This window comes from Cervus canadensis, chromosome 18 (assembly GCF_019320065.1).
Source record: "Cervus canadensis isolate Bull #8, Minnesota chromosome 18, ASM1932006v1, whole genome shotgun sequence".
Taxonomy (NCBI): domain Eukaryota; kingdom Metazoa; phylum Chordata; class Mammalia; order Artiodactyla; family Cervidae; genus Cervus; species Cervus canadensis.
This window is the reverse complement of record NC_057403.1, coordinates 24,288,816-24,301,785: the sequence shown is the minus strand read 5'-3', so window position 1 is coordinate 24,301,785 and position 12,970 is coordinate 24,288,816. Positions and strand designations below refer to the sequence as shown.

The 12,970-nt window shown below is 52.6% G+C and overlaps 2 protein-coding genes across 4 annotated transcripts; one reads left to right on the top strand and one right to left on the bottom strand.

The window, feature by feature from the left end:
- Positions 1-142: 142 nt before the first annotated feature.
- On the top strand, positions 143-8,314 carry NFKBIB (NFKB inhibitor beta). Its single transcript, XM_043435164.1, has 6 exons — positions 143-420; positions 5,705-5,810; positions 5,892-6,225; positions 6,983-7,071; positions 7,161-7,421; positions 8,172-8,314. The coding sequence occupies exons 1-6, from the start codon at positions 242-244 to the stop codon at positions 8,265-8,267; spliced, it is 1,065 nt and encodes a 354-aa protein (XP_043291099.1). The 5' UTR covers positions 143-241; the 3' UTR covers positions 8,268-8,314.
- Positions 8,315-8,407: 93 nt separating this feature from the next.
- On the bottom strand, positions 8,408-12,957 carry CCER2 (coiled-coil glutamate rich protein 2). Of its 3 annotated transcripts, none has more exons than XM_043435165.1 (5): positions 10,815-12,957; positions 10,519-10,559; positions 10,239-10,326; positions 9,386-9,894; positions 8,408-8,740 (listed from the first exon to the last, which is right to left on the bottom strand). In XM_043435165.1, the coding sequence occupies exons 1-5, from the start codon at positions 10,885-10,887 to the stop codon at positions 8,651-8,653; spliced, it is 801 nt and encodes a 266-aa protein (XP_043291100.1). In that variant the 5' UTR covers positions 10,888-12,957; the 3' UTR covers positions 8,408-8,650. The 3 variants fall into 3 exon arrangements, with proteins under 3 accessions (XP_043291100.1, XP_043291101.1, XP_043291102.1); XM_043435166.1 differs by having other exon boundaries at positions 9,386-9,852; XM_043435167.1 differs by having other exon boundaries at positions 11,557-12,957.
- Positions 12,958-12,970: the final 13 nt, after the last annotated feature.

Below are 12,970 nucleotides of genomic sequence, written 5' to 3'. Positions count from 1 at the left end.
AGCCATGTTGGTAAAGGGCGCGCGGAATGAGTGGGAAAGGGTAGAGAGTCTCAGTCCATCTGAATACTCTGATTGGTCATGGTGTAGTATGAGGGCGGGGCGCTTACTATTTAGCCGGCTCTGATTGGATGAGTCCGGGGGGCGTGTTGGGGAATTCCCAGCAGGGCGGAAGCGCCAGAATTCCAGGCAGAGCCCAGCGACTGGCGGGCAGCCGCTGGGGTCCCCTGAGGCTTTGGGGGCTATGGCCGGGGTCGCGTGTTTGGGGAAAGCTGCGGACGCCGATGAATGGTGCGACAGCGGCCTGGGCTCTCTGGGTCCGGACGCGGCGGCCCCTGGAGGACCTGGGCTAGGCGCGGAGCTGGGCCCGGGGCTGTCGTGGGCGCCCCTAGTTTTCGGCTACGTCACTGAGGATGGCGACACGTGAGTGAACCTTAGCCTGCCACACCGGGCCTTAGGATCCCACATCTGATTTCCTGTTAATCTCTGATACTGATTTTCCAACCTCTTAATCCTACATCTGTCTTCTAATGCTTACTCTGACCTCTAATCCCCAAGTCTAACCCTTGATAAAAGCAGTTTCCAAGCTAGTTTTTATCATAACCCCATTCTTTCTGAAATTCTGGTCCTCAGAGTTTCACATCCATTGATTGATTCCACATTCAAAACTCAATTTGAGCTTCCTGACCCCAGTCCTGAGACCTATCTTAAAACTACAGCTCACAGGCTCCTTCTGACATCTCACCTCCAAATATGATCTTTGATCCTTAGCTCCTAATTTAGGAGCTTTAAATTTTGATTTCCAAAATTAACATTTGGCTTTTGACTCTTAAGATCCCGCTTTCTGAGCACTGATCTTCAAATCCTACATTGAAAGAGAAAATGTAAACTCTATGACAGCAAGGATTCATCTGTTAAACAAATATTTATCTAGCACCTACAACATTTCAGGCCCAGTTGTAGATGCTGGTGATAAGGCAGTGAAGAAAGCACAACAACTTATGCCTTGTGGAGCTTACATTCTAGTGTGGGGGTCTATAAATGGAAGGGAAGACAGACTGACAGAAAGGAAGAAAGGAATGGTGGGAGGAACAAAAAAGAAAGAGGGAAGGAAAGAAAGAAACAGAAAGCCCTATAGACACAAAGTAAGAAAGAGAGAGAAGAAACAGAAACAGCAAAATGAAAAAAAGAAAAAAAAGAAAAATGGTATGTCAGAAGACAGTAATTTCCTTGGTGAAAAATAAAGCAGGAAAGAGTGAGACAAGTAGATTATCTGGGGAGAGCATTCCAGGTAGAAGGAACAACGTCATAAAGACCTAATTGAGGGAATGTACCTGGGGTTTTTGTGTGTTGTGTTTACTGCTGTAGCCCCAGTGACAGAACAGTGCCTGACCCATAGGAGGCACTCAAGAAACACCCATCTTCTCAGAGAACCAGCTGTGGTTTCATTTATTTTCTCTGCCTCTTTTTTTGCTTTCTGTTGTGTTTATCTCTGTTTTGACTTTCGTTATTTACTTTCTTCTGCTTACTTTGAGTTTATTTTTGTTCTTTTTCTAGTTTCTTAAGGTGAAAGCTGAGGTCATTGATTTGAGGCCTTCCTATTTTTCTAATATAGGTTTCATGTAAATTTCCCGGAGTAGTGCTTTAGCTCTATCTCATCAATTCTAATGTACTGTGCTTTCATTTCCACTTAATCCAGTATAGTTTCTAATTTCTCCTTTGATTTCTTATTTGGTCATTTGACACTTATTTGACACTAAATATGTTGTTTAGTTTCCAGATATTCCAAATACCTTCCTTTTATTGGTTTTTAGTTAAATTCTATTGTGTGTGCAGTTGAAAAGAATGTCCATTATCTTGTTGTTGAGTGTAGTTCTCCAGATGTCAGTTAGAGGTTGTATGGGTTTCTTTTCTAGAACTTTTATTTAGTTCTTTTTGGCTGTGCTGCGTCTTTCTTGCTGCCCACGGACTTTCTCTGGTTCCGGTGAGCGGGGGCTCCGCTAGTCGCGGTGTGAGGGCTTCTCATGTGGTGGCTTCTCTTGTTGCGGAGCGGTGTCTCTAGGGCACAGGCTGGGTTGTTGCTGCACATTGGCTTCATTTCCCTGCGGCATGTGGGATCTTCCCGGATCAAGGATTGAGCCTGTGTTCCCTTCCTTGGCAGGTGGATTCTTTAGCACTAGACCACCAGTAAGTCCTGTGTTGGTTTCTTTGGTTCTTCTCTTTTTCAAGTCTACTATATCCTTGCTGGTAATTTCTGTCTACTTGATCTATCAATTATTGAGAGTGGGGTCTTGAAATCTTCAATAATAATTGTGGATTTCCTTGTTGTTTTATCAGGTTTTCCTTCATGTGATTGGATGCTGTGTTATAAGGGGTCCAAATGTTTAGGTTTATTGTGTCCTCTTCCTGAATTGACCTCTTTATCAATGTGAAATAATCTTCACTATCCCGGGTAATAGTCCTTGCTCTGAAATCTACCCTTATTTTAAAAAACTCCTACTTTCTTTTGACTGACAGGTGTTAGCATGGTATATCTTTTTCCATCTTTTTATTCTTTTTTTTTCCATCTTTTTATTCTTAACCTAGTTTTAAATTTATTTGGAAAGCTGTTACTTGTAGGCATCATATAGTTAGGTTTTGCTTTTTTTTTTTTTATGTTTGTTTTTAATTTATTTGGCTGCATCGACTCCTAGTTGCAGCATATGGGATCTTGTTCCCTGAACAGGGATTGAACCCTGGCCTTCTGCATTGGAAGTGCAATGTCTTAACCACTGAACCATCAGGGAAGACCCTAGGTTTTGCTTTTTTATCCAATCTGACAGCTTCTACCTTTTTTAAAATTTGTGTTTATTTAGTCGTTTATTTTTCGCTGCAGTGTCTTTGTTGCTGCGCACAGGCTTTCTCTAGTTGTGTGTGCAGGCTGTTCATGGTGGTGGTTTCTCTTGTGGAGCACAGGCTCTAGAGCACATGAGCAGTTGTGGCACATGGTGTTAGTTGCCCCACAGCATGTGGAATCTTCCCAGACCAGGGATCAAACCCATGCCCCCTGACTGCCAATGCGTTGGCAGGCGGATTCTTAACCACTAGACCACCAGGGAAGTCCAGTTTCTACCTTTTAATTGGAGTGTTTAGGCTATTTGTATTTAATTAATTATTAATATGGTTCTGTCTGTCATCTCATTATTAGTTTTCTACTTGTTGATCCTTTGTTTACCTTTTTCCCCTGCCTTTTGGAATGAGCAAATTTTGTTCCATTGTATTTCTTTGGTCGGCTTGTTACCTTTTACTTATTATTTTTTATTTTAGTGGTTGCTGTGAAAGATAGGTTGGGAAACTGGTCTCCAGGCAAAATCCAGCCAGCTGCCAGCTTTGGTATGGCTGTGAGCTAAGAATGGTTTTTTACATTTTTAACTGGTTGGAACAAAATCGAAAGAAGAACATTTCATGGCAAGTGAAAATTACATGAAATCCAAATTTTAGACTCCATAAAGTAAGTTCTGTTAGAATCCAGCCACACCGCCCATTCATTTATCAATACATATCACCAATGGCTGCTTTTGTATCCTAGCAGCAGAGCTGAATAGTAATAGACAGACCGTAGCATCCACTAAGCCTGAATCATTTATCTGGCCCTTTACAGAAAATGTTTGCTGACTCCTGCTTTAGGGCTTACAGTGGCCCATGGGCTTAGTACACACTCCCCAACCAGGGATCGAACCTGTGTCCCCTGCATTGTGTGGCAGATTCTTAACCACTGGACCACCAGGAAAGTCCCCACTTTAACTTTATTATGTGCCACCTTCAAGTGCTATTATACTCCTTCTCATAACATAAAAGAACCTTAGAATTGTGTATTTCCATTTGTCTCTTCTTGGCCTTTAGTGTGTTGCTGTTATAGATTTCCTTTATCCATGTATTCTAAACTTCACCAGACATTGTTGTTATTTTTGCTTAAACAGTCATTTCTTTTTAAAAACCTATCAGAAGATAGGAGATTTACATATTGAGGAAGAAAAAAGCTTATGTACTTCTATAGTGACTGTTTTCAGTGTTCTTTATTCTTTTGTATAGATCCATATTTTCGTTTGATGTCATTTTCCTTTTTGCTCACAAGTTTCCTTGGACGTTTCTTGTGATGTGGGTCGGCTGGTGATGAGTTCCTTTGACTTTTGTGTAGTTGAAAGCATGTATTTTTGCCTCTGTCTTTGAAAAATATTTTGGCTGGGTTAAAGAATTCTAGGTTGTCAGCCTGCCTTTGAGTACTTTAAAGAAGTGGCTCCGCTCTGTTCTCTTGCATTATTTCCTTTGTGAAATCTGCTGTCATGCTTATTTTTATTCCTCTGTACTAAAGGTATCTTTTCCTCTGGCTGCTTTGAAGGTATTTATCTCTATTGTTGGTTTTGAACAGAGTTTCCATGTTGGGCCCTGGGGTGGGTGTGTGTGTGTGTGTGTGTGTGTGCGCGCGCGCGCGCGCTCAGTCGCTTCCACCGTATCCGCCTCTTTGTGACCCTGTGGACCGTAGCCCACCAGGCTTCTCTGTCCATGGGATTCTCCAGGCAAGAACACTGGAGTGGGTTGCCACGCACTCCTCCAGGGGATCTTCTGACCCAGGGATCAAACTTGTGTCTCCTGCGACTCCTGCATTGGCAGGCAAGTTCTTTACCGCTGAGCCACTGGGGAGGCCCCATGCTTACTTCAGTTACATATATATTGGGCTGCTTATATACAGATATATCCCATGGCTCACTGATGTTCTTTCCATTTTTAAGTATCTCTCTATGTTTCATTCTGGACAGTTGCTATTGTGAAGTCCTGAAGTTTGCTAATCTATTTTCTGAAATATGTAATCTGTTGTTAATGCCATCCAGCATATTTTTCATTTTAGGTGCTGTAGTGTTTTTTTTGTTTTTTTTAATATTTATTTGTTTGCCTGCACCAGGTCTTAGTTGCAGCGTGTGGGATCTAGCTCCCTGATCAGCGATTGAACCCGAGCCCCCTGCATTGGGAGCAGAGTCTTAGCCGCTGGTCCACCAGGGAAGTCCCTGTGTCTCATTTTTTTGGTCAGTTGGAGATGGGCGTGAAATCTGGTCCATGTTACTACTTCTTGGGAGGAAGTAGAAGTCCTACTTAGTAAACACTGGAGACTTCCCTGGTGGTCCAGTGCTTGAGACTTCGTGCTTCCACTGCAGGGGGTGAGGATTCCATCCCTGGTTAGGGACCTAAGATCCCATATGCCGCACAGTGTGGCCAAAAAAAAAAATGAAATAAAACACCAAAGAAACAAAAAATCCCAAACCAAAGCAAGACAAAAAAACCACAATGATTAAATAAATTTGCTGCATTAACTCTGACCTGACCCTCCCAGATCCCTGACAGCTGGTTCTAGAACTGCGGGTCATCATGCTCCGCACAGTGGGTGCTCCATGTTTGTTGAAGGAATGAATGCAAGAGTGCTTGTCCTCATAAGAAGGAAAACAAACCAACAACCCCTCCCCCCACCAAAAACAAACAAACAAACCCCAAGCAAACCATAGAAAGGAGGGGCTTCCCTGGTGGCTCAGAGGATAAAGCGTCTGCCTGCAATGCGGGAGACCTGGGTTCGATCCCTGGGTTGGGGAAGATCCCCTGGAGAAGGAAATAAATGCCAATAAAAAAAAAAAAAAAGAACCCTTGACCTCTGCCTTCTGACCCCGGTCCTTGCCCTCAGGGCGCTGCACTTGGCGGTGATTCATCAGCACGAGCCCTTCCTGGACTTCCTCCTAGGCTTTGCGGCTGGTACCGAGTACCTGGACCTGCAGAATGACTTGGGCCAGGTGAGCCGCCCGTGGACAGCGCAGGGCTTGGGGGCCAGGATTCTCAGTGTGACCCCTCACCCCTGCCTTCTGCTCCTGCAGACAGCCCTGCACCTGGCTGCCATCCTGGAGGAGGCGTCCGCGGTAGAGAAGTTGTACGCAGCAGGCGCCAGTTTGCTGGTGGCGGAGCGTGGAGGCCACACGGCCCTGCACCTGGCCTGCCGCGTGGGAGCCCACGCCTGCGCTCGCGTGCTGCTCCAGCCTCGCCCCCAGCGCCCCAGGGGAGCCCCCAAAACCTACCTCGCTCAGGGCTCTGACCATACCCCTGACACCGACCACACCCCTATTGCCCTGTACTCCGATCCTGACTTGGAGAAAGAAGAGGATGAGAGTGAAGAGGACTGGACGCTGCAGCTGGAGGCTGAAAACTATGAGGGTGAGGGTCCCCGGTCACCGCGGAGGGCCCCGGCTCCCAACAAGAGCGAGGGCACCTGGCTCTGGGCTCGGCTCTCCTGATGCAAAGCTTGGCTCCTTGGGAAATAATCCCAACGTTAATAATAATACTCAGGGGACCCAGGCATCAGGACCCAGGTTATTGAGAACCACAGGCCCCAGCCCACCTGGGACAAGGGAACTCAAAGGCCAGGCCCTCTGAAACTCTGGCGACTCAGGTTCCCAGAGGCTGATATCAGGATTCAGAGACAGCCGTCCTAGCCAGACCTCATGGGAAAATAGATTCTGTCTACCCAGGGCCCTCGCATCGGAGTCTTAGCTCCCCCGTCTCTAAGCCCAGCTATTCAGTACTTGGGACCAGACCGCCACCACAGGTGGAAGGTCAGAACCCAGTGTTCAGGGCCCACCTCACCCCCCAAGGACATGGACCCAGGAATTTGGGGACCTGGTTCTTTGTGAAGTAAGACCAGAGACTCAGGTCCCCTGTCCAGAGCCCCTGGGCTCTTCACCCCTAGGCCCCAGACAACCCCACAACCCAGGCATCGGCACTGCCAGCAAGTTCCAGATCACCTGAGACTTAAGGGATTTGGGATACAGGGCCTCTTTGAAATACCCAGGAATGCAGAAGTCAGACCCCAAACTCCATCAACCTCAGGTCACAAAACCCTCCCCCAAGATGGTGGCATTGGGGGCCCAGTCCCCTCCCCTCCATCATCTGACAGCGGTCACTCTGTCCCTAGGCCACACCCCACTCCACGTGGCTGTCATCCACAAAGACGCAGAGATGGTCCGACTGCTCCAGGAGGCAGGAGCTGACCTCAACAAACCCGTGAGCCGCCCTAGGGAGAAGGTGTGGTGGGGTGGGGAGTCTCCCCGAGCGGGGCAGGGCCCCAGTGACCTCTCTGCTGCACCCCTCAGGAGCCCACCTGCGGCCGGAGCCCCCTGCACTTGGCCGTGGAGGCCCAAGCAGCCGATGTACTGGAGCTTCTCCTGAAGGCCGGTGCTGACCCCGCCGTCCGCATGTACGGCGGCCGCACCCCACTCGGCAGTGCCACGCTCCGGCCCAACGCCATCCTCGCCCGCCTCCTCCGTGCCCACGGAGCCCCCGAGCCCGAGGACGAGGACAAGCCTGGCCCCTGCAGCAGCAGCAGTAGCGACAGCGAGAGCGGGGATGAGGGCGTGAGTCAGGAGAGAGTGGGCGGCCCAGCTGGGGGGTCAGGGTAAAAGCGGGCAGGCGGAGGGGCAGAAGAGACATTAGGCAGCTCACTGAGATTGACTGACGTTGGGGCTGCTCTGATTAGAGAGCTCAGGCAGCCGTGCAGGCGATATCAGGGGAGACCTGGACGGGGGTGGTGGGAAGAACTCGGGCACCGGCGGGGGAGAAGTGAAGGCAGTGGCAGAGGCAGAACTCAGGCAGAGAGAGAGAGAGAAGACCTCGGCCATAGTGGTTGGTAAACAGGCAGCAGAGGATGGCCGTGGGAGGAGGTTTTGGGTGGGGGGGCAGGACCGGGAGAACGCAGGCTGCGGGAAGGTGACCTTGGGCAGCAGTGATTTGAACACTGGCAGCGGTGGGGAACGACCTCAGCCAGCGGTGAAGGGGCTTCATTGGAGAACCCAGGCAGCGAGACATGACTGTGGGCAGGGGTTGTTGCTGACTGGCGGGGGTTGAGGGATTTGGGTAAAGGCAGAGGGAAGTGGGGCAGAGGGGGAGACTCCCTGTGGCGGCTGAAGGACTGGAGAGGCCGCAGGGCCGGGAGAACACAGGTGACCTTGAAAGTGGTGGTGAGAGAACTAGGAGCTGGGATTGACTCAGGAGCGGGGACCTCAGGCTTCGACGCAGCACCCGGTTCCCACGGTGGGTGGGAGAACTTGGGCAGCGGGCAAGGTGGCAGCTGCCTGAGCCCCTCTGCCTGGCCCCTCTGCCCCCAGGATGAATACGACGACATCGTAGTCCACAGTGGCCGGAGCCCCAACCAGCTACCTCCCACCCCAGCGTCAAAACCGCTCCCTGATGACCCCATCTGACTTAACTGTTAATAGTTTCCAATTTAATAAAATGCCGGTTCGGACAACCAGTGACTAGATCAGCGGTTGCCTCCCCAGGCCTCCAGGTCATTCCTGAGCCCCTGTCCCTCTAAAACCAAGTGTGACGCCATCAGCCTTGGTGGTTTTCTCTGTGCTTTATTCACTCGGGGTGGGGGGATGGAGCGTGTTAGGGCATCCGGGCTGTGTCCTGAGTCAGGCAGAGCCCAGCCCCTCCACCCAGCTCAGACTTGGCCCCTCAGGTCTGGTTTCAAGGCGCACCCTTCTCCCCACTCCTGCCGGTTGGGGAGCAGGCTGGGGTAACAGGTTGGGGGTCAACAGTACTAAGCCGTATAGGGTGTGTGGGGAAGGAGGAGGACGTGAGGTCAGTCGCCCCTCCTGAGCTCCTCTCGCAGCATCTCCGTCGCCTTCTTCAGCTCATCGCTCATGTGCTCCAGGCGCTCCACATGGTGCCCCTGGCGGCAACAGAAGCGGGGTCTCAGCACCCACCTTCAAAGGCAGGCCACCTCAGTGGTTGTCCACAAGTGTGGGCCAGCTCAATTCACATGGTGGCAGCCAGCAGCGGTCTCCCAGGTCATCGTGGACTACGATGGTGACCCCGCTGGTTGACCCTGGAAGAGTCACGTTGGCTACCGTGGCCAGTGGTGAGGCCCACGGTGTCTGCCACAGCCAGTGCGGCGGACAGAGGACTAGCCAAGGCGCTCAGTTGGGTGCCATGACCCATGTGTGAGGTGACGGCCATTTCTGTCACTGCCGTTGATCATGGTGACAGCCCTGCTTTCCTCGACCCACCAGTGGTGTCCACCTGTGGCCCAGTGAACTGGGCACGGCCACTACTTTTCATGGTGGCCAACACACTGGTCACAGACTAGCAATGGTAGCTAACTCTGGCGCTTCTGGGCACTAAGGGTGGCTTCTTGGTGGCTGTCACGGAAGTAGTTATGGAAGCCCTCCTAGTCGGGTGGAGGCCCCGCTTAGACGTTGCTACCTAGCCCTGTGTCAGTCCTACAGCCCATTCATGGTGGATGTTTCTGTGGCTACTTGGTAGGATGTCCACTGACATCTGGTCTACCCTGCTCCCCATTGCCGCTTCCACTCACCTCCCTGGTCGAAGCCTCTTCCTTCTGCTCCCACCGGGGCTCAGCTTCTGGCTGGCGGAAGTGGTGGCGGTCCTCATGTCTCTCTCCACCCGCCTCGACCCCCTGCCACAGGCTGCGACCCCCACCCAGCACCTGCACTCCCTTCTCCTCTGCCTCGAACTGGGTCGTCTCCTCATCGCTGGCCTGCTCTGCCACCCGCTTCTGGGGGCCCCTGCTGCCCTCCAGATGCTGCTTCCACAGGCCCTCCCAGGTCTCCACGGGCCCTCTCTTCTTTTCTTCCTCTTCCTCCTCTTCGTGGTCCTCCTGGTGGAGCCGGCTGTGGAGCTGCTCACGGACGGCCTGTTCCCGCACCTCGGACTTGTGCATCCTTTCTGCCGCCTCCTCCTCTTCCTCATCCCTCACCTCCTGGCTGGACCGCGTCTTCCCAGCCTCTGGCTTTTTAAAATCCCCAACCAGGAGGCCGTTCTCTGCAGTGGGCCGACAGCCAGAGGACTCTGTCTCACACATTTCTGATGGGAAGAGGGGATGTTCTCTGTGCAGCTAATCAGGAGACAGACCTAGAGGAGTTCTGGGGTGGGGGGGTGGGGTGCCCGAGCTCCCCCAGGTGACAGCCCAGACCTGGGAGAGGAGGGTCAGTACCGGGAGACACTCTGCCCCCATCCTGTGCCCTTGCGGGGAGCCCCAAGAGTGGGGCTGTGGGCCAGGCTCCTTCGGTCTAGACACAGTGGTGCCATGCCAGTCCAGACAGTGGCTCTGGGATGAGAAGAGGGTGCCACTGCCTCCAGGCAGCCCTGGGCAGACCCCTGGTGGGGCGGGGGCTCCTACGAGGAACTGGGGCCTGAGCCCCCCTTACCTCTGTGGAGGAGAGCCAGGCAGGGGCCTTGCCTGGCCTGGCCCAGCATCAGCACTTCTGTGACCACCTCTGCCAGACAGCGCGTCAGCTGGGGATGAAGGGTGAAGGGTGAGGGGTGAGGGGTGAAGGGTGAGGGGCGAAGGGTGAGGGGTGAGGGGAGGTTGAGGGCAGGGCAGATGGGGGGAATGAGAGCGTAGGAGGATTGGAAGGGAGACGGAGATGGTGGAGGGGGCTGGGGTCCCAGGGAGATGAGGTGGGGTGAAAGGGCCACCGTCCTTACCTCCTCCTTGGAGGGCCTGGGTGCCAGGGGAGCCGCGGTGGCTGTGGGGGAAGGAGGTGGGTGCTGGGCTCAGACCCCGGGCGCTGTCCCTGGTGCTGACTCCAGCTCTGGGGTCACCCCGGTACCCACAAGCCCACTCCCCCAGCCCACCTGCCAGGTGCGCTGCCTCTGCTTGGAAGCTCAGCCCAGGAAAGCTCTAGTCTGGCCCCACCGGGTGCACTGTCCCCATCCCCGGTCACCTGAACCCCTGCTCCCCCTGGCTGGCTGCTGAGGTTGCCCTGATCTCTGGAACTCACCAGCCCCCAACAGCAGCACCAGCAGAGCAGGCAGCACCAGCAAGAGCAGCAAGGTGGACCCTCGGCGCTGCATGGTGGGGTGTCCAGACCAAGGTCCTTGGTGCTGTGCGGCCAGGGTGGCAGCTCCTTATAACCCACGCCCACCCTCCCCGGGGCAGAGGGAGGAACTCTGGCCCCCACAGAGGAGGAAGTGATGTCACCGCCTCCCCCTCCCCGCCTGAGGCAAGGCAACAGCTGTGGGGCGGAGAGAGACCTGTCTGAGACCCTCAATTATTCATGGGGGCCCCACTGCCCTGCACCCTCCTCTCCAGCTTCCGGCCCCTGAATGCCTGCTTGGAGGGTGGGGGCTTCTCTTCCTAGATAAACAGGGTCTGACTGGGGCTTCCCTGGTGGCCCAGACAGTAAAGAATCTGCCTGCAATGCAGGAGACCCGGGTTCAATCCCTGGGTCAGAAGATACCCTGGAGAAGGGAATGGCTACTTACTTCAGTATTCTTGCCTGGAGAATTCCATGGACAGAGACAGGCTACAGTCCACGGGGTGGCAAAGAAGTGGACATGACTGAGGTGACTTAGCACGATAGCATGATGAGCTTAAGGCCCCACTGGGAGGTGGGACATGCTCTGAGTCCAGAGGCAACCACTTACAGACCTCAGGCAACACCTTGCCTTCCCTTGTCCATATTCTCCTCTGGAAAACCGGTCTCATAAATCTACTTTCTTGGAGTTATAACTGGACCTCACCTGAGTCCCAGCTCCTCCACTACCAGCAGTGCAGCCCTGGGACAACTGCTTGGATGCAAGACCTGTTACTTGTGAAACGGGGCTGGTGACAACCTATTCCACAGCCTGATGGGAAAGATTAAAGTAATGCACATACATGTTAGCTTGGGTGATGCCTGGCATGGAGAACTACAGAGGCCTGAGCTCCTTCATCCCAGTCATTTTTATTGGACACACACTGTTACGTCCAGCCCTCTTCTAGACCCTGGGGCTACAACAGAGAATGAGGCTACAGGCAAACCTCCCTGGCCTCTTGGAGTGGACATTTGAGAAAGGGAAGACGACAACACTCAAGGAAGGAGGAGGGACTTCCCTAGTGGTCCAGTGGTTAAGAATCCGCCTTGCAATGCAGGGGACACAGGTTCGATCCCTGGTCGGAGAACTAAGGTCCCACATGCCCTGGGGCCAACCAAGCCTTCAAGGCAACTTCTGAAGCCCACCTGTGCCACAATTAGGGAATCTGCGCACCACAGTGAAAGATCCTGCATGCTGAAAGTAAGATTAACACTGCAACTAAGACCAGAGGCTGCCAAATTAAAAAAAAATCTGCCTTCTAATGTTCCAATGCAAGGGACATGGGTTTGATTACTGATCAGGGAACTAAGATCCCACATGCTATGAGGCACCTGAGCCCTTGTGCTCTGAAGCCTGCTTACCACAGCTAGGGAGAAGCCTCCACACTGCAACCAAGACCCAACTCAGTTAAAAAATATTAAAAAAAAAAAGAAAAGCAAGGAGGAAATGGCTGTGGCGCATCACAGGATCACGGCAGCTAGAGGCTGGGGTTTACTTTGGCCAGGCTGGTCAAGGGAGCCCTCTCTGAGGAGGTGACATGTGGGCTAAGGCCTGAGGGATAAAATGCAGGCAACTGCACAAGATTTACGGGAAGAATAGCTAGGATAGGAAAGAGTCGAGCAAGTGCAGAGGCCTGAGTTGGGACTGAGTCTGAGAGAACAGGCAGGCAGGTTGGGGGCTGCCCAGAGCACAACAGGAAAGAGGCTGGAAGAAGGGGAAGGTAGAGGGCAGTTCTCGGGGGTCCCGGGGACCACAGTGACTTGTCTTTCCCCCCCAGGGAGATGGAGCCACAGGAGGGCTCTGAGCAGGGAGGCACGTGACCTGACGCAGCTGCCCACAGGGTCCCTCTGGCTTTGCGTGGGGGGACAGGAAGCAAGAGGCTGCTCCGATTCTCCAAATGGGAGATAAGGATGGACAGGACGGGATGATACAGCAAAGGCAGGATCTGGGAATATATATATATTTTTAAAGATTTATTTATTTTTGGCTGCACTGGGTCTTCATTGCTGCGTACAGGCTTTCTCTGGTTGCAGAGAGTGCAGGTTCTAGGCGCGCAGGCTCAGTGGTTGCCGTTCTTGGG

What these genes read in the sequence shown, in the direction of transcription:
- NFKBIB (XM_043435164.1), top strand. Translation starts at nt 242, where the DNA reads ATGGCCGGGGTCGCGTGTTTGGGGAAAGCTGCGGACGCCGATGAATGG. An exon ending in TGCAGAATGACTTGGGCCAG is followed by an intron (nt 5,811 to 5,891) that starts GTGAGCCGCCCG and finishes CTGCTCCTGCAG; the next exon opens with ACAGCCCTGCACCTGGCTGC. An exon ending in GGAGGCTGAAAACTATGAGG is followed by an intron (nt 6,226 to 6,982) that starts GTGAGGGTCCCC and finishes CTCTGTCCCTAG; the next exon opens with GCCACACCCCACTCCACGTG.
- CCER2 (XM_043435165.1), bottom strand. Translation starts at nt 10,887, where the DNA reads ATGCAGCGCCGAGGGTCCACCTTGCTGCTCTTGCTGGTGCTGCCTGCT. An exon ending in GGTGCTGCTGTTGGGGGCTG is followed by an intron (nt 10,560 to 10,814) that starts GTGAGTTCCAGA and finishes CTTCCCCCACAG; the next exon opens with CCACCGCGGCTCCCCTGGCA. An exon ending in AAGAGGCTTCGACCAGGGAG is followed by an intron (nt 8,741 to 9,385) that starts GTGAGTGGAAGC and finishes TGTTGCCGCCAG; the next exon opens with GGGCACCATGTGGAGCGCCT.